General features: G+C 36.3%; 1 protein-coding gene across 1 annotated transcript in view; it reads right to left on the bottom strand.

The window, feature by feature from the left end:
• Positions 1–8,870: 8,870 nt before the first annotated feature.
• Positions 8,871–21,534, bottom strand: part of TBC1D32 (TBC1 domain family member 32) — a 94,388-nt gene continuing 81,724 nt past the window's right edge. The window contains exons 29-34 of the mRNA XM_082481157.1: positions 19,125–19,194; positions 18,188–18,303; positions 17,061–17,215; positions 15,270–15,410; positions 13,216–13,404; positions 8,871–9,923 (exon numbers count right to left, since the gene is read on the bottom strand). Of these exons, the coding sequence (XP_082337283.1) occupies positions 9,804–9,923; positions 13,216–13,404; positions 15,270–15,410; positions 17,061–17,215; positions 18,188–18,303; positions 19,125–19,194 (791 nt within the window). The 3' untranslated portion in view covers positions 8,871–9,803. The remainder of the gene's footprint in view (positions 9,924–13,215; positions 13,405–15,269; positions 15,411–17,060; positions 17,216–18,187; positions 18,304–19,124; positions 19,195–21,534) is intronic.

Below are 21,534 nucleotides of genomic sequence, written 5' to 3'. Positions count from 1 at the left end.
AAATCTTTCAAACTTCTTCTTCAATAGCTAAAATTTATAGTAGGAATATGTTCGGGGGGGGGGGGGGGGGGGGAAACAAACTATTCTTACACTGGAGTTTTGACAGTTTCATCTTCTCTACTCCAACAAACGAAAGTTTAACTGTGCATGACACAAATGGAGGAGAGAAAATTTTTCCATGTGTGCACTATTACTTAAGTTACAGGTCCAGCTTCCAACCCTGACGGGGCTCCCACTCCTCATCCAAGCATCTAGAAAATAACCCTCACAAAATAAGATGTCCTTCTGCTGCTTTAATGATATAAATGAGCTACTGGACGGATCTGGTACGAATCGAAGTTGTGCAAGTGATGGGAGTATTTACTGTAAGAGCAGGGATTATAGAAGGTATCATGTTGTTAGTCTTTATTACTCTTTTTCTCTAAGGAGTATTGTATTTTAAATAATTCCTTTTTATTTTGAGGGGCAGTGCTGATGGAGAGAGGGACTATTTTTAAGGGACACATTTAAGAGGGTTTCCCTCTCTGAAAAGAATGTGCTTTTGGAAAATATTTGACGGAATCTGATGTCAAAATTTTGTTGAGGCAAACATTTCCGTTACTATTCACAACAGAGAATGAGCTGGCAGCTTACAGGTGGAAGATGATACTGTTGTCCTCAGCATAGCGTGTTAGTGTCGTATGATGTTGTCAATAGGTGTTTGAAACTCTAGCCTCACAGGAGAAGAGCAGCTGGCAGTAAGAATAGCCATAGCGGTAGTCTGCAGCAGCGTTGCAGAATGAATCCAGAACAGTGCTACACTGAGATTCTCCCACTTCTGCAGTGCAGGATGTTTTGGAAGCTTCAAGTCTCCTGCATGTTGAAGGTGAAGGCAATTATTCAGGATATTAAATTAGTTTCTCTAAGAGAGAAAGTCGTTTGGCTCCAAGTGATTTGGTTGAAAATTCATTAAATTTAATTTTCATGGGAGTCTGAAAGAGTTGAGGTGTCTAGAGACCATGTTTTCCCCTCACCTTAAGAATCTGTACAAAATGAATTTCCTACAAGCATCTGAATGACTCCAAAGTGATTTAGACAGATGGTCTAACTGGCTTCATGGGTCTATAATTTCCCTCAGAAGGAGTTCCTTGCCAAAATTGTATTTGTTCCAAACCTTGGTTTCCTATTTTCTAGCGTGAGGCTTTTCTTTGTTGATTTAGAGCTGGAGAAAAATAACATTATAACTAAACACTATCCTGAATAAAAATGAATACGTTCTTTTGGACCTGAAAGCTTTACCCAGAAGGCCCATGGCACAAATTGTGACAGTATATGGCATTGTTCACAACAGTGGGTTTTACTAACCAAAAAAAGGTTGATCTGAAAAAAATACTTGTAATTTGCCTTCTAAAGTGAAAATTGTGCTGCAGGAAGTAGTCTTGATAACTCCAGAAAATATGCCTTATCTAAACCATCAAGAATTTAGAGGAGAGGGAAGTTCCAATAGGTGAATGCAAATATGACGGAATGGGCATAGTGACTTTTCTTCATCCCTTTTACTGCTTTGCTTTCTCCTCTAGAAAACAGCTGACAAATGGATTTTGTTATTAGGTTGCTTCCCCTTTCAATTAATGCTCATCTTGTCAACATGGTGAGCCCCTCAGTCTCCGGGTTTTATTAGGAATATTGCTTTCTTTCAGCAGCGTGCTTACCTGCAGCCATGGTGCAAAGGGACGCTGCAGTGTAAATGGATTATTGTGTTGGCTTATGAAAGCCTGTATTTTTTAATTTAAAGCAACATTTTAAAATTTAAGTCCATTTTAAAAGCAGGTAATTCCCACATCATGGTTGAATCTGATACCATGATAGGCTTCGAGTCAGAGCACAGGAAATACCTAGAGCAGATGAAATCTTTTGAGAGAGAAAACACAGATTTCTTTCAAATGGTTAATTTCCCTTGGAGTTTTTGATTTTGTTGTGTTTGTTTCTTTAAAAATCTACCACAAAAATGTCTGCTTTCCCCATTCATCATTCTAAGTGAATTTCATGTATTCTCCTTGTCTCATTCTATTTCGGAGCAGGAAACTGACCTGATGAAATATTTGTCAAGTGTCAGTTCCCAATTTAACCTCATCTAAACTAATTTTTCAAACCATGTTGATGCCTCCCTATGCACCACTGCATTTGTATGTTAAGCTTTAAAAACCTTTTTTTCTTTTTTCTTTTTTTTTTGTGATGAAACAGAATCAAAGAGCATTATGCTCTGGATCTGTGGGGCTTTTTTAATTTACTGGTGGTTTGGTATCAGAGGAACAGGGAAGGTTTTGTTCCTGATACTCTGCTGAGTATACAAAACTTTTTGAAACAGTTCTTGTTAGGTGAAGTAATAAAAGTGGTGCCTTGTCCTGGTTTGAGGTAAAACAGGACCAATTTTGTTCAGCAACTTTACTTTTTAGTTAGACCTCTTCTAACTACTGAAATTAACAGCATATTGTGCAGACACTGTTCGGTCTCAGAGTGATAAGACCAATGTTTATAACTGATGCCCAGGCATGGGATGCAGAGAGGCTCCTGCTTATACTTACTGCTATAACACTCAGGAGCAGCTCACTTTGTTACTTGCCCCGTTGGAGGGTCGGAAGCAGAAAAGCGTAGAGGGGTCCCACCTGCGGGGGGGAGCGGACAGGACAGGTGACCCCAAACTAACCTACAGGGTATTCCATCCCATCTGTCTCATGCTCAGAATAAAAGCTGAGGGATCAAAGGGTCAGCTCTCTTTCTTCAATGTCCAGCATCCAAGGAGGACCCTGTTTGTTTGTCTGTCTTTTATCCCAATCCTGAATCCAGATCCAGAATCCAGTTCCCATCTGTCACTGAGTCCAGTCTGGGACTTCCCCAGTGCCAGACAGTGATGCGATTGTCATCCTGGAAGCCTGATACAGTTTTGTATATATTTCATTATTTTCCTTTTATTTTGTTATTAGTATTTGTTAAAGTAGTTTAGTTCTTCCTAAACTCATAAGTCTTTTTCCCTCCTCTGCCTCTCTCTTTGAAGAGGGGTAGGAGGGAGGATCTGTCGCTCGCCCGATGGCCGGTTGGGCCTAACCCACGACATGCCTTAGTCACAACCTGAATTTAAAAGATTTGTTCTGCTTTAGCTCTAATTCTGAACAAAAGTGAAATCTGAAAAGACATGGTCTGTGTATCTAGAAAGAGCATTTTAAAAGATCGGAAACTAGGTTGAATAATCTAGCTTTGAAGTAGGAGTCATAGCTCTGTCTACTTACGTGTGATCAGTTAATAAACAAAATACCAAAAGAGGTGTCCTGAATATACTCCACTGATTTACAGGAACAGTACAAACATTGCAGCTCTCCAAATGACTTCCTTACAGGAAATAATTGCTATCTACTCCTTCTGACAGAAATATAATGTTATGTTCCAAACAAGTTTTGATTTTCTGTCTGCTCAAACTAGTTTAAATTGTATCTTCAGTTCTAGTCCAATGTGGTATATCGGTATATATTATAATTTGAAAGGGAAAACGTGTGCTGTCATTACCAACTATTCTTAAATTCTTTATATAAATTTTTGCTATTCTACCTCAGATTTGTCTATCTCTAACTCCTGGTGTTGGTTTTGTTTGTTATGATTTGCCTAAAATGCATCAAAGAGAACTGGAAGAGATCATATCCCATTGACATTAACTGAATTTATTTATTTATTTATTTATATATTAGGCACAGAAAGGTCAGATATTACAGAGTTATATAACTATAACTTGGGCTGTGGAACTTGGAGTAAATTATATATTTTAGAATGGCATGTGTTCTAGAATAGCATGTATCTCAAAAAATCAGATCTTGACCGAAAACATAGATGTAGTGATTTATTATCTTAAAATAACTTTGTTCTGCTGGATAGTTATCTTCATTGTAAAATGACAACCTCTTTCAGTCTGTTTCCATAGCTCTGTTTCTTAGATCTCACAGATTCTTGGCAATGTGCTTTTCTTGTTTGTGGGGTAGGGGCAAGATGTTTGGCTAGATTAAAAAGACGTTAACAGAAAGCTCTTCTCCACATAGGCAAGGGCAGACAGCATGCAAATAATCTTCAGACAATCTTCTCTTGAATACACTGACTGTATTATGCCCCATAGATGCCTAACTATATGACAGTTCTAATTTTTACACATGCTTTCTGGAAGTTTTGGGAATGGATAGGACATTATTTCTTTAATAGTCCATGATGTTATAAATAGAGGAAACAGTCTCTTTATTTATGAATTAGGATTTCTTTCTTAGCCACAACTCATACATTTCTCTAGTGTGACCGTGTGGAATTCTTTTGGATAGCAAACTTACTTGTCATTGTCACTGTTCTTTCGTAACAAAGTCCTTCATGTTGTAAACATGATGTTTGTCCCCCTGTGGGGATATATGACCTGGTAGTTGGCTGTACTAAAATGCGTGCATTCTAATCACCCTGCTTCACCAACTGACCCAGATCAATCTCCATCACTTCCTTATCTCAGTCTTTATTTACCTGTCCATCAGTTTTGTGGTAATCTGGAAATGTTCTGAGACAGAGTGTTATAATAACTTGGCAAAAGGCAACATGGCAGACATGAACAGGTGAAAAATATTTTTTGGAGATTACTGATTTTATCCCAAAAGGTTGAGTGATGCTGCAGATGCTGCTGAAGGAGATGGCCTGGAAACTGCATGTCTTTCAGGGATAACACAGCTGTTTCTATGCAGCATGACATCACAGATGACGGTTAGGGGGATGTGACAGACAGGCAGAGCAGTGCCTATCTCCCTGCAGCAGGAGACTGGGCAGGATGGCTGCCAACTTATTTGGGGGTCGTGTCTTCCTACAACTGGCTTCCCAATTTTTCCAACAATTTTTCCAAGTTGGGGTTTTATTTAGTGTTTCCTTTTTTTTTTTTTTTTTGGTCCCATTATGCTTATTTTAAAATATGTTTAGTTACACATTTTAGGTACAAGCAAGGAAACACTTCTTATCCTCTTGTGCTTAGACTGTCATTAGAGATTGGGAACAATGAGACAGCTGAAAATAAGAGGGAAAAAGCCTGAGGGGGGTAAATAAAATCAAGATGGAAAGCAGGGAAAAAGAAGCTGGAACAGGCACCAGAAAAATACAAACAGATTTAGAGATAGAAAATGTCTACATCTCAGTAGAGTTCAGCTCCTTGAAAGAAAATGGGGACCTGAGTGAAGGGAGAAGTTTATATATCAGCCAGCAAGGCTGGATGAGGGACTGTTAAACCAGAGGTAATATGGCATGTGAGCGTGTCTTCAGATATCTGTTCCTAAAATGGTCATTTGTTTTTAGACTGTTGTTGATTCAAAGACAGTGCCATTGGTTTCTCTGACTACCATCACCTCAAGCTCTGTTTTACATTTATCTCTGTCTACATTTATCAATGTCCTGTTTCTGTCATAGGGCAAAACGGAATTTTATATTATTATTAGCTATTAAGATTTAGCATTTACATAGAATTTTCATGCCCTAAATGTTTAACAGATATTTTCTAATTAATCATCTTGGCACTTACACTGACTGTATGAAACTGTAGCTGTTTTGCGGCTGGGGAAACTGCAGCTCATTGGATTGCTGGAGGCAATGCAGAAAGCGCTTTTGCCAGTAGCAGCACTTGGTAGTCAGGCTGTTTGCTTTATATTTATAGTTGACTCATCTTCCTTATTATTGTGTACTGTACCTCTTTGCATTGATTCGATGCTATACTGATGAAAGCCACTGATATTAAGGGTCAGATCTGCAGTGCCTCTCTCTTCTTTGTTGGGGGATGAGGAATACAAAGGGGCAGCTATTTAGATGGCAAGAGTCCCTGGGTTACTGGAATGCCTAGCACAAGAGCTAATTTCCCTGACAAATATCTGCTGATGATAAAGGAACTGATGACTTCATAATTGGCTGCTTAATCAACCATGGTCTCTTTAAATATGTATAGAATTTCCAGAAACACATATATATTAGTATTCTAGTGTTAGTTACCATTTGGATATTTGTCATTTGGTTATTTTGAGATATATGCCCAAAATGATGTTTTTTTTTAAAAAAAAAGAGACTGCTATTAAGGTTAAAAGAACAGATTTTATGGGAGTCTTAGCATTCTTTGACCCTGGCATCAGGCAAATACTCAGTTCTATCAGTTGTCATAATTCTTCCCTCGTACTTGCCAGCCTCTTTTATTAATGTAGGTAAGCCAACACAGTTCACAGAAGTCCAAATATATTTAAAACATTATTTTCTAGACAGGGAAAAAAGCTAAACCCATGAACTTATGAAATGCAGAGTCAGGAAAACAGAAATTAGTGGCAAAACCTTTGTCAGTGCTGCTCACTCTTAGGTTGCATATAATTACAGAAATTTCACTGCAGGTTCTAATGTATTTTATAATTTGAATTTGTGTATGCACTCACACGTTCATTTTATCTAGTGAATTTATTTTTCAAGAACTTTGCAGTAATGTTTAGTTTCACGGGAATGTGGCAATGATATTGGATAAGTCTAAATTCAACATTTGTCGTTTCCATTGAACTTCTAAAACATTTATTATATCAAAAATATAATCAAAATATTTCGAGATTCCAGATATTCTGTAAAGATGTTATTGCAGGTGTTGATCAAACATAGTATTTTCCCTACTTCTTTAACCAAATGAAGAATTTCTTAATGCTTAACTTTCACTATGTAACATCATCTGGTAATGTTGCCTACATAACTAGGTTGCAATTTGGGGAATTTATACTTAGTTATTAAACTAGCTACAGCAGGGACTTGACCAATCATGCTGGCTACTTACACTTCACAGTAAAAAGACTTCTATCTTTAAGAACACAGTTGATAAGTAACTTTTTGCTAGAGAAGCTGAATCCTGCTTTATTTGATAAAGAAACAATGTCATTGGAAACATGAAGGTACTAATGGTCCGATCCTACAAGGTAGAGGGCAATTTACCAACTTTCTCGGCAAAATAATTACCAAGACCAAAAAATTTCTTTAAAGGTAACTGCAGGAACAGGGCATTTCACTCTAAATGGAAGTAGTGCAACTATTACTTTGGCTGAAACGAAACTGAAATCCTAATGCTAGATCTCCTAATAAAAGGGTATGTTCAATATTTGCCTTTTAGAAACTCTGGGTGGTTGAAGGGGCAGCACAAATTTCCAGAAACTACAGAATATTGATGCAAATTTACTCAGGGAAAATGAGTATCTCGGGGTGATAACCGGTTTATTGTCGAAGACTAAGCCAAAGATAATATTGTGTTTTCAAAAAGCAGTTTAGGAACTTGATACTGATACCTGTATGTCAGGTATCAGATTTGGTTACTCAAAAAGTCATTATATTAGGAAATTCCTCAACAGAACAATGTGTCTTTACCTGCTTCTTCCCATCTGCCATGAGCAATAAGATGCCGTGTATCAGATGTTAACCTTCAACAATCCCACAAAGAAGAAAATGCAATGTAGAAGTAGCACTGCATGCAAGACTCGGAGAATTGATGTAGACTGGTATGACACAATGATGGTATTTATAAAGCATAATGCTTAAAGCAGAGGGAATTGTCAGAAGACACCAGCTGTGAAATAATTACAAAAAGACAAACCCAGCCTTCAGACCAAACTTAAAGATCTACAGGGAGTCAGGGCTGCCTGTATGGATGACTGAATAGAATAGAACATCAGTACTGTTGTTCTGAGGGGAAGTCTGTGGGCCAGCACGCAACAAACACCAGTTCTGCACCTCGTGCAGCACAGGAGAAAAAGCAGACTAGTGTGTCTTACTTCAGGGATGGATGCTACTGCTCTGAAATGCTCCCAAAAGTTTTGCTCCGAGCCAGTCTCCAAGCCTTGTAGGCTGAGGTAATCTCACTGTCTGACCTCTTTCAACATTCCCAATACTCAAGAGAGTGAACTTGGGCAACTCACAAGACAGAACTTCAAACCATAAAGTTCTACTGGTGAGGTAGTACACAAGAAACAGAGGAAAGTCCACATGACTACAATGTGTCTTGTAGTGGAGAATGAAAAATCTACAGTAGAATGGAGATTGTGAGAAATGGGAATTGTTGCGTCTACTGAGAGAATACCTGGAAGCACAGATGAAAAGCCCTGAACAGAAGAGGCCAACAAAATACAGAAGTAAGGGGAAAAAAACCCTCTTGCAAAATGAAAAGAACAAGCAATCTACAAATGTCACAGGGGGTGAGTGAAGTAGAAGAGTGTTCTGGTTTCCAAGAGGAAGCTTGGCCTGGCGATGGGTAGGATATACCAAACAGACCACACTGTTTCTCCTCTGCCATTTCAAGACATTAGTATAACAAATTAGAGAATAAATTTTAATAACTGTTCTAATTTTAGATTTTCTTCCCATGTGACTATGAATTTTTGCAGCTATCATCTTAAATGTCTACTTTACATCTAACCTCATGTGGGCATTGTAAAAGTTACATTTCTACTTGATATTTTCTTTTTTTGGAAATTTTGATGCAGATCTGATTGACTGTATGAAAAACATTAAATGGCCACGGGATGATACCTTGTCATTTTCCGCTCACCCTCTGGTTACTTGCAAATACTGAAGGAAGCCCTCCTGCTGGCCAATAGCTATCATTTTATTGGCCATATTTTCAATCAAAAGACAAAGTTATTAATTAATTCTTGACAAGCCAGCTGTAGTATTAGTTTTAGAAATATGCTGTCATCTAATTGAATATTATTTATTGACTCAACATCATGACTGGTGCTTTGAAATTTGGATTAAAAAACCCAACTATTAATTGGTGCACAAATATATATTTATTTCTTAAATTATTTAACAGTAATATAACATGGAAAAAAAAGACACTAGAATGTTTCCTTGGCTGCCTGCTGACCATTACTTAAAACCTATCCTTACAGCAAATGGGATGCAGCGCTCCTCAAGAAAACCAGGTTTCTTTTGAAATTGGGCATTTCAGCCAACTTCAACAATGTTGAAGCTTCCCCTACGCTGCTGGTGTTAGAAAATATCTAGCAGCCTTACATCCTGCTTTTCATTCACGATTAAAGGCAAGCACAGATGACACTTCTTATTAGTTTTCCTCTCTTAATGAAACCAGAATCTTTAAAAACTATCATTTTCCAGAGATACGAAAAGCAGGCCACTCAAGGACTTCTCACTGACTTATGCATACAGAGTGTATGTTACAAATAGATGTTTTATGATGTAAAATGATTTATTTCATTTTAAAAAGAAAACAACAGGCATTTCAGTCTTTTTTCATCGCAAGTATTTGAACCCCCCATTTTCTCAACCTGATCCACAAAGTCAGAACAGCGGCGTACAGGGAATTTGTTGACTTTTCAAGCATATGAATACACACTAGCAGTTGTTTCTAAGAAAAATCACTTTGTCAGACTCTAGCAAAATATGAAGGTTTTAGGATTGTGCTACAAGGAGATTACAATAATGATTTGAAAACAGGTTCAAGGCTTTATAAGGAAGATGTGTTCTACAGAAGACGCTTCAGCATCCTACAGGTGGGTTCTGAAGCTGCCTTCTGCCAACTGAAAATGAGGCTGCGTGTAAAGCTTGTCTGGGAAAATGTGGTATTTTAGGTCATCAAACTTAGATGAAGTCCTTTTAGAAAAACTATATTCTGAAAACTCTCCTTTATTTTATAGTATGTACCTTTACACAGCCTGACTTATTTAGGTGAGATTCAATCCATCAGCATCCTTTTAAAGGATGTAACCAAAACTGGCAAATAAAGTGCTTGTTTGCTTCATCTATGTATTCTGCACTCTTATGTTCCTCATGTCTTTCAGCAGCATAGGTCTGTAGATCGCCTCCAAGCTTTCCATGTATTCTAAATAATCACTCACTCGAAACCCATGGAGTGCTTCTTCCTGCACAAATACACACAGAAAACATTTATTAGCTAGAGAAAAAAAAATGCATGACTCAAATTTGAAGAATTCTAAGCTGTTAAATATAGCTCACTTTGTTCTGCTTGTCACAGCCTGGATGTTTAAAATACACACATTTTCTTCCATTTTGTTTAGAAATAAAGAACTGGTAATATCTGCTTCCAGACAGTTGTTCCTAATTACAGTCTTGGTAACAAATAATTTCTTCAGGTGGACATTGTTCATCTCATTTTTGGAGAACATGCCATATGAAGATTTTTAAGGAAAACAAAGCAAGCTTTAAAAAGGCAAATCCAAGTACTAAAATATTCTTTTAAAAGATTTTTATACCACCTACACTGCATGCTAAAAGTTTGTTTGTGTGGCTTTTGTATCCAACTAGATTTTCAATAAAACCAGGAGAGTAACAGCAGATACTTATTTTTTAAATCAGTGATAAAGAAAGATCGCTACAAAGAGCTTAAATAAAAACAGAATAAAGAGTTCTGCATCACCACAAGCGATTAATTCTTACTAATTCCAAAACACAGAGTAAAAGAAGACACCCTCAGGAAAAAGAAACAAACAGGCCATGTTCCTTCTTGTGGCTACTATATTAGAGGAAGAGGGAGGATGCACTGCAGAAAGCGGGATCCTGAAGAACAGTCTAGGTAAAATGGGAGAATTTGTTGCTACTTTGAACTGGAGCAACTTGTGAACCCACCACCTACTAAGCAGTATTACCACTGCTGCCAGCACGTGCTGCAAAACGCTCTTTAGAGCCAGACAGTCCTTGCGGACACACGTTGTACCTGCTGGCATATTGACTGTGCATCTCTGCTTAAGCAGAATTCCCCTGAGAACACGCGCTCAGGCTTGGAACGCTGCACTTTGGCATCCGAACAGAAATTCAAGATAGTCCTTACGTTTCTACTCCCCTACTCAAAGGTGAAAGCAAAAGCACAACTTTACCTTCCAAGTTGCTCTTCATGCACTGTGAGAAGGTTGACTACAGTGGAAAAGAAAACTGACTCCAATAGAGAAACTGTAGTAGGTATTTAAGTCTTTCTCTTTTTTTTGGTAAGCAGTCAAATCCTATATTGATTAAATGTGTGCACATATTAAAGCATTGGTCAGCCACTTAGTTGTCAATAATATGGCCCATACTCACAGGAAATAAAGTGAAGAGTAGCTAAATTACTCCCAGAATAGACTGACATACTGGCCTACCTGTGCTATTACAAGAACTCAGAAACTCTGTAGCCCCACTTTCTCTATTGTATCCAAATGAAACCAATGAAACCAAGAGAGTTTACTGAAGTGGCAGGTTACAGTATTCTTGGTTCATACACGGAAATTATGAAGCTATGCAACTTCATCCTTCCATGAAGAATTACTAAAAGACAAAGCAATAAATCTGAAGTTCTGTTAATGCTGAAACTTCAAGATATCTTGAAGGGATTGTAACTGTTATTAACCCATCTCAGCCAACAGAAAGAATCAGAAATAAAGGAAAAAATGTTCATGGACAATTTGTTACTTCTACTTTCCTCTTGGCACACAGGAAAGGCAAATTACAGAGTAATAGAAGATGGTCTATTTCAAAGGTTGTCATCTGTTTTTTATCACTTGAAGGACACATTGAAAAGGTGAATGTTTTACTTATTTTAAGTGCTAGACAATGTAATCTGAATTGACAGCAAAGTTGTCTCCAACTTCTTTTTTCGTGTGCAAATGAAAGTATATTTATATTTTAAGAAGAATTTTTTTTTTGTTAAATTTTAATAGCTAGCTGGAACTACTTATTAGAAAATACCAACAAAGGTATATTGCTGTCAAATCAGAATCTTTTCATGACAGACATAATGCATGTTAGAAGCTTAAAACCAGAAAGTACTATCGGTTTGTGGAAGGAAAATAGGTAGCAGGACTTGTTTGTACAGCAAATGACCACTACTAGTATGAAGTTGAAGATGTGATATAACATTAAAAAAATATAAATGAATATTCAAAGGTTGTAGGTGTGTTGGGTTTTTTTCTTAACCTGGATTATGTTCTCAGAACAGTTTATACTTTCACCTTTAAGAGAATTGCTCCACTACAGTAATCCGAATTTGTGAATGTTGTGCTGAGAAACAGGCTAAAACTTGAAACTGAATCTCATTATTTCACTAAAAGGGAAACAAGTATTCACAAGTATTAAACTGAAGTAACCTCACATGAAGCCCATAATACAGCTGAAATTGAATGAATACAATGACAGAACATGTTTTTCTTTAGGTGAATTAAGAGCTATCAAAAGCAAGAGTCCACTTTAAGCATGACCCTAAATCCTCTCTTTCTGCAGTAGTCACTCAATGAATTGTAAATACTCTGGTAGTGCATTAATATACAGCATTTCTCATTAATTTAACAGTACCATGTCAAATCTTTGGCCTGTTTACACTGTAGGTGACGACATACAAATTCTCTCTTCTGCAATTAACATAAACTATCCCAATAATGTCATCAAGATGAAGTAGTTTTTAAGCCACATTGACCAAAACCAGGTCAAACAAAACAAGTCACTCATTACACTGTGTACCGAACATTTTCAAGGAAAAAAATTAAGCTGACATATTATTTGTATTTAAGAATATGTAAGTTGGGTGCAAACTAGTCAGAAAGTCAGGACAGACTAAGATGCAGATATATAGCGCTCAAAACAATTTTGACTGGAGGAAAAAAAAAAAAAAGACTGGAGAAAAAAGAAAAAATGTCTCAGGGAAGAAGACTCAAATATTTGTATTTACTCATGACTGCATCTATAGCCAAGCACTACCCTGAAAAAAGAATCCAATAACCAAACATAATTTATAATATGGCAAAGAATAGGAAATTGTGAACCTGGTTGTACAATAATTGGCACCTGTTCAAAATAGCAGCTTAGCAGCTCACTGAGCTTTGTGCCACATCTCTTCAAGCTTTAGCATGTGACCACTGTGTAAACCCACCTTTCTGGAGAACATCTAGTTTAATGAGACTGAGGCTACACAGAGAACTGAATCAAATGCTCTCATGACTTAATGTCGCATACAAAGGAAACCAATCAGGACAAAATGCATGAAGACTGTTCTTTGGAAAACACTATACCACAACTTCCTGCCAGGAAGTAAATAAAATCAAAGTATTATTTCACCCACTTGAAATCAATACATGCAATTCACTAAGAGTTTCAGATAAGTAACATATTTTCAGTACTGAGAGCTTTGCTTCCCTTCAGCAACTGAAAAATTAAAAAAGAAAACCTTACTTTAAGAAAAACCTGCAGATCTTGGGCTTCAGTGTGTTTCAGGATGTCTTGCTGTAGGTGTCTGAACACAGAAACACACATATATATTTGATAATCGGGACCCAGAAAGATACATATAGCAATGTAGTGGCAAATCTCACTCCAGTCCATGTAATTCCAGAAACACTGAGTTATCCATTGCAGACAAATCTAGATGAGAATGAAAGTATATACAATTAAATTGCTGTAGACACGCCGTCATAATTGATCAGCTTTATCTCTTAGCTTTTCTATATTACAGACCTTTTTTCCTGTAACATCATGCTACTTATGAAAATAAAAGGAATAAAGTAAAAAAGAAGGCAAGAATCACCATTTTTTAAATCACAGCCTCTGAACAGACTTCCAGTAAATTCTGCTAGACATAATACTCTGCATCTGTGCATCTCACTTGTCTGAGTATATTCTGGCAACTCTTGAAGTTGAGACACAAAACTCAAAGTCCAATGAAAGCGAAGGTGATTTTTTCAAGACTGTTTTAAAACATGGCCTTGACAGTAATGAGGGTGATGAAGGTGTGTTTAATGTGGATTTTCCTTTAAATTAATGTAGTTCTTTGCCTTATGAATGAATGTTAGGCCCTTCCCTAAGACACGTTTTCATTTAATGAAGTGGGTATAGAACGCAATTAGTGACTCCTTTTTCCAGTTCTAAATCACAATGTATTAAGATGTGTACAGCACATTTCATTTAGTTATAGACCAAAAATCTTCTGCTAATCAGTCCTTAAAGTGTTTAAAAATATGCAGCAGCAGAAGTACCAAGATTCTAATTAGATGACAGCAGCCATACCCTGGCATTAAATCTGTTTTCAGGTATTTATTGAAGCACACAAGCACTTAAATACCTCAGAGTTGTCTTCCCAGTTCAGAGTTTATTTTTTTTTTAATCATGCAGCAGAACTGCAAAATCACACAGAAGATTCAGTGGCACACACCAGTGGCATTTCAGTAACACATTAAATAAAAAAAAAATAATCCCCAAACAAAAAACCTTATCAATAGTTTAGAACAATAACTAGTCTCTTATGAATTGAGTGCAAACAATAAAAAAAGCATACAGCATAACTTACACAAGAATAGTTGAGGAAGGAGTAACTGTCCCTGTGTATTTTCCCACCCCAAAACAGGAACCTTATTATAACCTCACTCCTATGCTGAGACAAAGTCCCTCATCTGCTCATCTTCTCTCCTCAAAGATCAAAACCCAAGCTGATTAGTCTAAGCAATGTCTGTACCACACTGGCATCTGACCCCATTAAGAAGCCTCTTAAGCTGCAAATCTTGTGGCAAAAAGGAATTTTGAAGGCATGAGATCAAAAATATTTTTCGTGCGTTGGAATGGCAATAAGCTTTCTTACTCTGGTACGAGGTCCTTTCCGTTGGCAATCTAACTCGTTATTGCACAAAGCTGTTGATGCTTCATCACGACTGAAGTCTTTAGAAGCAATGATCCATATATAGCATTCCATGTTGCCAAAGAATTGTAGTAAGTAGGTAAAATGAAAGCTAACATTATGGAATAACTATTCTACTTTAGTAACATCTCTTTAATATAGAAGAATAGCATGTGACCTGAGTGTAATATTTATGGTAGCTAATATAAAATAAATTTTGCTCTAATATCACCTGAACTGCTTCCTATTATACACCTATCCCAAATTACCCATTTCCCTCCTATGGAAAATTTAGAAAATTATTCCAGGGAATAAGATAGTCTATTTGTTTTTAATGACAAATCTGAAGTTTTAGGATATATTATTTTTATGAAGTTTTCTGCATGAACATGTAATGGAAGGTCATCAGCTACAGTACACCGTCATTACTCTCAAGTCAGTTGCTTTCTATCTTCAGATGCTCTAAGTCACTTTGCATTCAATACTATCTCTTATCCTCAGTTTCATAACCACCACATAAGTGCTGTATAGAAAAAACACAGGATGTTCCTGAACATTCTTGATTTTGTGGATTTAAGCCAAAAAGTTGATGATACTTTGGTACGCTTTTATCAGTTACCTGGGATGGAGTGAAACCAGACATGTGGAAGGCTGAAAAGACAAGTGGCAGCTCAGCTTTTAGCAACATTTCAATGTGGTGAGCGCTGCAAAAATAGACTGGATGGATGCCAGATTCCACTGTGGTAATAGGCAGGTGTATCTGATTAACAACAAGAAAAACATCAACAACAACAACAAAGTTGAGGAAAATTATTACAGACTAAAAAAATGTGTTATTTTATAATAGCTTGCTGAGAACAATATATAAAAATATACACTTTGGCTTCTAAGATAAGTCATCCCAGTTATTTTAGAGACAGGAAATAGAATAAATAAAAAAGTTGGTGCTACCATCAGGAAAAAACTGTAGTTAAACTAAAGAAAATTAAAAGTTAGAAACTGTTATTAAATATATCCCGACTATTCCTTTGCATTAGCAATCTAGTTCTTTATTGCATGTAAGCTTTAATTGTCAAAGTAGGGATGGAGAAACCACTGCTATATTTTAAACAGAAGAGGGGGGAGGACTACTTTCTGTTGGATTTTTTTCCCCTTTTACCGGTGGATAGAGTGGAACTTCTATGGTATTTGAAGTTGTTTTCTGTGTGCATGTTTCTTTGCAGTATGCGTGGCTGGTATGAGTGAAATTCTACTTTGTGCAGCAAAAGGAACAGAGGTTTTATCAGTATGGAAAGCCCTGGCTGTCAGTGCTTGGGTTCTAGCTAATGAATCTTTGGTTTTGTGCTAGAAGGTCAATGTACATCTTTTGGAATTTTCCTCCTTCCTGAGGTAGGCAGCATCACAATCCAATGGCTGGATAATTCCTCATTCATATTTTGACATTTTATTTTATTTTACATTGTGGAAGTTATGCAAATAGGTTAACTGTTGAATTTTCTCTTTATGTTTTCAAGATATATTATGAAACAAAAATCATTTCAGTACTGAGAATGAATATTAGCCGTGTAGCAACCTGCCTGTGATGCTGACTACTTGTTGTATGGAAGATGACTCAAGTTCTCAGCACTGATGGTGTTCAGCACAATTATATTTACACAATGGAGCAACATTTCATCGTGCTGGAACAACCTCAGGGCTGGACTCAGTGCTGTGAGTGTCACCACTTCTGCTGACAAGACAGACCAATTCATATTAATAGAGAGGCTTGCATGCAGAACAGGTATGGAGTCTAATCCATGCTTCTTACACCCCAGAGATCTCTAGTACAGACTACAGTTGTTTATATTCAAAAGATTCAAAACAACGTGACAAAGTAAAACGTCAGACTCAAAGGGGTTTATTTTAAATACATGGAATCCCACCTAATAAAGGTGGAAATGAAGTTTCTTATACTACAAACTTGATCCACAACACTAATCACTTAAAACTGCCAAGCATTCAGCATTTACATATTTAGTAAATTTTAAAACTGATAGTTTTACTAAAAAAAAGGAAAAAATCAGAGATGAACTTGCACACTATAATAATGAAAAAAAAGCCATTCAACAGTATCACAGCCTTCACACAGAACTAATGCGACTAACAAAGTTTATTTTACTGCCAGCTTTAAAAAACAATAACATTGCTTTTACTATCAGTCCACCTGTTATTTCACTACTTTTAAACATCCATTTGAGCAACTGTCAAATCTATATTTTTCTGAGAAAATTTTTCAGGGTCACGTATTCAGTTAGAGGGCTTTAATGAAAATGCATTTAAAAAACCCACCCAAAACTAAGGAAATGGATAAAGTCTCCTTTAGAAACTTTCAAAGTTGCCTTTCAGAAAGAAATAGCTTTTAAATTCTTACAGATATATGCAGTCTTGGTAGCCAGAGAAATGCTGAAACAAGAAGACGTGAAAATCGCTGAAGAAACGTCAGTGTCTTCTCCGCGTCCCCTGACATTATGAGGAAGACAGAAGACGCAAACCAGTCGTAGCCAGCATAGCGCTCCTGCAAGCAGCCTGCGTGAGAAGGTTAAGGAACTTGGGTAGAGATGTCCTCCTCACTGCCTGGCAGGAACTGCAGCCCTCCCCCTCCTCAGGCCCACGCACACAGAGGCAAGAGCCAGTTTGTTAGAGATAGGACAAGGGGAATAAAGCTGCACAGAGGGTAGCTTCTTGAGGCACAGCTGCTTCTCAAACTGATTTAAGAGAAACTGTTTAAGCTTTTTTCCCCTACACACTACCTTTTTTCCTGTCCATAAGTAGTCACGCCAAATTAACCAAAGCAAACAAAAAACAAGTAAATGCAAAAAAACCTGCACGAAAACAAGCGCGTCTATAGGACAAGAAAGGAGAACAGTGGAGGAAGAAAACAGAAGCTGTAAAGATTATGGAAAAAAAAAAAACAAAGTAAAAGAAAAGCTTAAAAAAAAAAAGAGATTAAGCATATCCCCATTAATACACCTGCAGTGTTTTTTAATAGTGATATGTAAGCACAATACCTGAAGAATATTGCAAAGCTTGTTGAAAAGCGGTATCTGTTTTATTTAAAAAAAAGTTCCACAGTAGATCTAAAAGAGTCACAAGTCAAAACATTTCTGTTGATCAAATTACAGCCACATACGATTACATGGGCAATACCATTAACAATGCTGGTATTGCGGGAGTACCAAAAATACTCATTAATGCTGAAAGTGGCATTGCTCCACACTCTTTATCACATACAGAAAGATGTGATCCTACGCCAAAACAGTTTATGACAGAAATGAATGAGACTTACAATTTTAGCAAAATATGGGAACAAATGGGTGAAGGTTTTCTTGAGCGCATTGGGTGTACATTTTAACTTGACAAAATTTCAAAATAGAAGTGCCACTTTTTTTTTTCCCAGTACATATTACACATCTACGCCACCATCAAAAGCCCAAACCGTGAGTTCAAATTCCACTGGTATTTTTAGGCAATATAATTTATGCCATCAATAAAGGATACAAAGTGGGGATACCACAGTTCTTTGCTGTTGTTTCAGAAATTTCTCACAATTCATTAACACAAAGCACAGTCCATTTTCAGCATGTTCCTTTAGCAAGTTTAGATATTTTCCATATCTAGCACAAAAAGTTAAAAACCAAAACTGTTTAAAGGTTAAGCATTTTCTTTTTAATTCCTAAAAAGCAAGAACTTATATTTAATAGGCCTGCGAAAGTTAAGCTGTCATAGTGTTGTTCATCAACTACGAACTACACTATATTGTAGATATACACATAAATGGTTTAATAAAACCTATTATGCTTTATCAAGGAAGGATGCACACCAAACATTTGCTACTCAGTGCTACAATTCCTCAGCTAAATTTCTTTTAGTTAAGTTTCAGAGACTGTGGTGGGGAAGAGCAAGTACTCTAACACACACAACTCATTTTCTTCACATACATTATTTAGAATTCCATCTAAGTATATTTTACGTGTAATTATTAGCATCAGAATTCAAATATTAATACTAAAGATAACAGTCTGGAAGTACAGACACATTAGCTTTTCCTTCATCACGGCTCTGCAAATTACCAGCCAAATAAATGTTTAAATGGCATATAACTAAGCTTAGCTAAATAGAACCATTTAGAGAAGTAACATGAGGAAAAAAAGACACATAAGTCAGGACAATGTAATTTTATGGTAAATCTTACTAACAAGTTACAATTAGGCCTCACAACAAAAAAGGATAATAACCTATATAATCTGTAAAGATAATTTAATTATGTACTAATACCTTTTTCATTTTCAAAGTTAGAATTCATCTTCTTAAAGATGATCTTTAGATTTAAATGGTATAAAGCACTGAGTTTATGGATTAAATATCATTAAAGTCATTCCATGAAAATCAAACAAATTCTAGAAATATACTAGGGAAATACTTTAATACTATGTACCTGACAGTCATTTCAACACCAAGCTGTTGCACAGATGAAAGGCTTTCATTCTTCACATCTGCATCCGTGGCTAAAACAAAAGGAAAAATGTAATAAAGTATTATGATAAATAGAGCTTTAACTGAGTCCTAATGTAAAGCTTCTTTTATGTATGAACATCAGTTTTGAAGAAATGTTTCTTATTTGAAATAAGTTTAGTAGTGTTTGCAAAGAATGCATGAAGAACCTGCATTCCTCATCCACTTTTGTTTTTTTAATTAAAATCACTTTCTTTATAAGAAAACTTTCATTTTTAGTATGGTTATAATTAGCTTTACAGCACAATGAAAACAAACACCTTTTTCAGAGCCATTCCTTAGTAGAGCTTTATCCCTTCTGGCCAAGAAATGAGACAAAACAGCGTTTTCTGATCTACCTTCTTCCATTCCAGTGGCCTCAAAGTCTACTAGCTGTAAACCCAACCTTATTAACAAAAAAATCTATTTTGATATGAACATCAGAAAACATTATAACTGATGGACTTAAAAAATCCTGTATTTCTATGCACTGTTCTTTCACACAGTAATATATACCCCATTTTCTACATTTGTTTAAATTAAAAATCCAAGTTAGACAAATTAATAAATCATGAATTAAAGCAACCCCTGTTGTAATATTTTCTCAAAACTTTAATATCTAAGATGAATTAAAAATGGGGCATTGTTTCTCTTATGTACATATATCATCTAAAATAACTCTACCTCAGAAAACTACAGTCCAATAATAACATCAGTTACACTGCCGAGGGCTTAAACCTTTCACATACTTCTTTCGGAAGTATGTGAAAACCAACACAGAAAACCGTTAAATAAATAAAAAACCCTAACAACCAACACACTTCGTTAAAAATGGCAGCAGAAGTTAAAATATATTCATGTAAGTGATAAATGTAAAAATCTGATAAAGCAGATCACACAGTAACTTGATATGTATATTTTCTATACCCTTCTCAGACAGATAGAGAAATCAAAACTGAAGGATTCCCTAGCTACCCATTTAGGTAAGCACTCGATGTTGCTGGTAAGCTAACAAGGACTAAGGTATGAAAGATTAAATATTTACTGGGTAAGGGAAGAAACGCCTCTGGTTAGGAACAAAATTTAAAGAAATAAAAATTAAGAAGCACTCTGCTCAGATGAGATGAAGTAGGTTGAAATTTTCTTGAAGAAAACAATACAGCAAAATTACACTTGAAAATGAAACAATAACATTCAGCAGAGGAAGTATGGTAAGATAAAAACCCCAACTGTGTATTATAACTTTAATAGAGGACAATGATCTAAGTGTTAGGGTCATGAGATATTAACCTTGTACGTTTGACAAATGCATTTATACAAAAGAAAAATCAACTGGTCTTTGAGCAAAACAAATTTACTCAACAATCTGATGGGATTGAAACAGTAATCCCAGATCAGAGAATTTTTTCTACCCGAAGAACAGAAGTTCAAATATATTTTGCACAGTACACAGCAACACAATCTTTGGAAGAATACATATAAAATCACAAGGCATTTCTGTTAGAAACCCACGGAGATGAGTGAAACAGCTCATATCTTTTCACAGCTCCTGTTCCAAGTTACCTGTTTAGTCAAGTTGCAATTACCATACCAACAGTCAATTAATTTTCAGGTTCCTGTTTGCAATTGTGAAGGCAAGAAGCATACTTATATCCTAGAAACCATGGTGGAAGACAAAACAGGGGGCGTTTGAATGAGTTGGCTATGCTTAATGGCTAATTCAGTCCTGGCACAACCATATTTAATGGCATACACCATGGTATGCCATGGTGCATCCTCCTATGGATGGCAACACAGGAGCTGGTACCCCAGTCCAGCAAGGGTGTAATGAAGAACAGCTGTAACACAACCCACAATCTGAGCCCAGTTTCCATTGTGTAACAGTTTACAGCCAGTACGGAATACTTATTTCCCATTAATGTTAAAAGAACACAACTGATTTCATTGATTCTCATTGCCTTTTATTCTCTGTTGTAATCATTTCTTAGTTGCTGAAAAGGATTTTCTCCTTATCAGTTTTCCTTTTGATATTTTCCCCTGTATTGTGAAAGAAGATAACATAGCGTTTGGATTGAATAATAATTCTATATTACATAGTACCCCATCAAGACAAAAACTTGCTTTTGTACACCAGTGTATTTGATATAATCATAGCTCCGTACACTATGCAGTCAAGTTGCTGCCAATCCACAACTCACAATGGGAACAGACAAACTGTGGTTCTTTATCCTGGGTCAAAAGTTGATTTTCCATTTTGTTTACCAATTAATAGACTGGGAAGACCAGGCTTTAGAAAACTATAAAGTCATTTAGAATACACAAAGGAACACTTCCTACTGATTAAAAACTGGACC

Source organism: Vanellus vanellus (genome assembly GCF_965231255.1).
Source record: "Vanellus vanellus genome assembly, chromosome: 3".
NCBI lineage: Eukaryota > Metazoa > Chordata > Aves > Charadriiformes > Charadriidae > Vanellus > Vanellus vanellus.
This window is presented reverse-complemented; position numbering and strand designations above follow the sequence as displayed.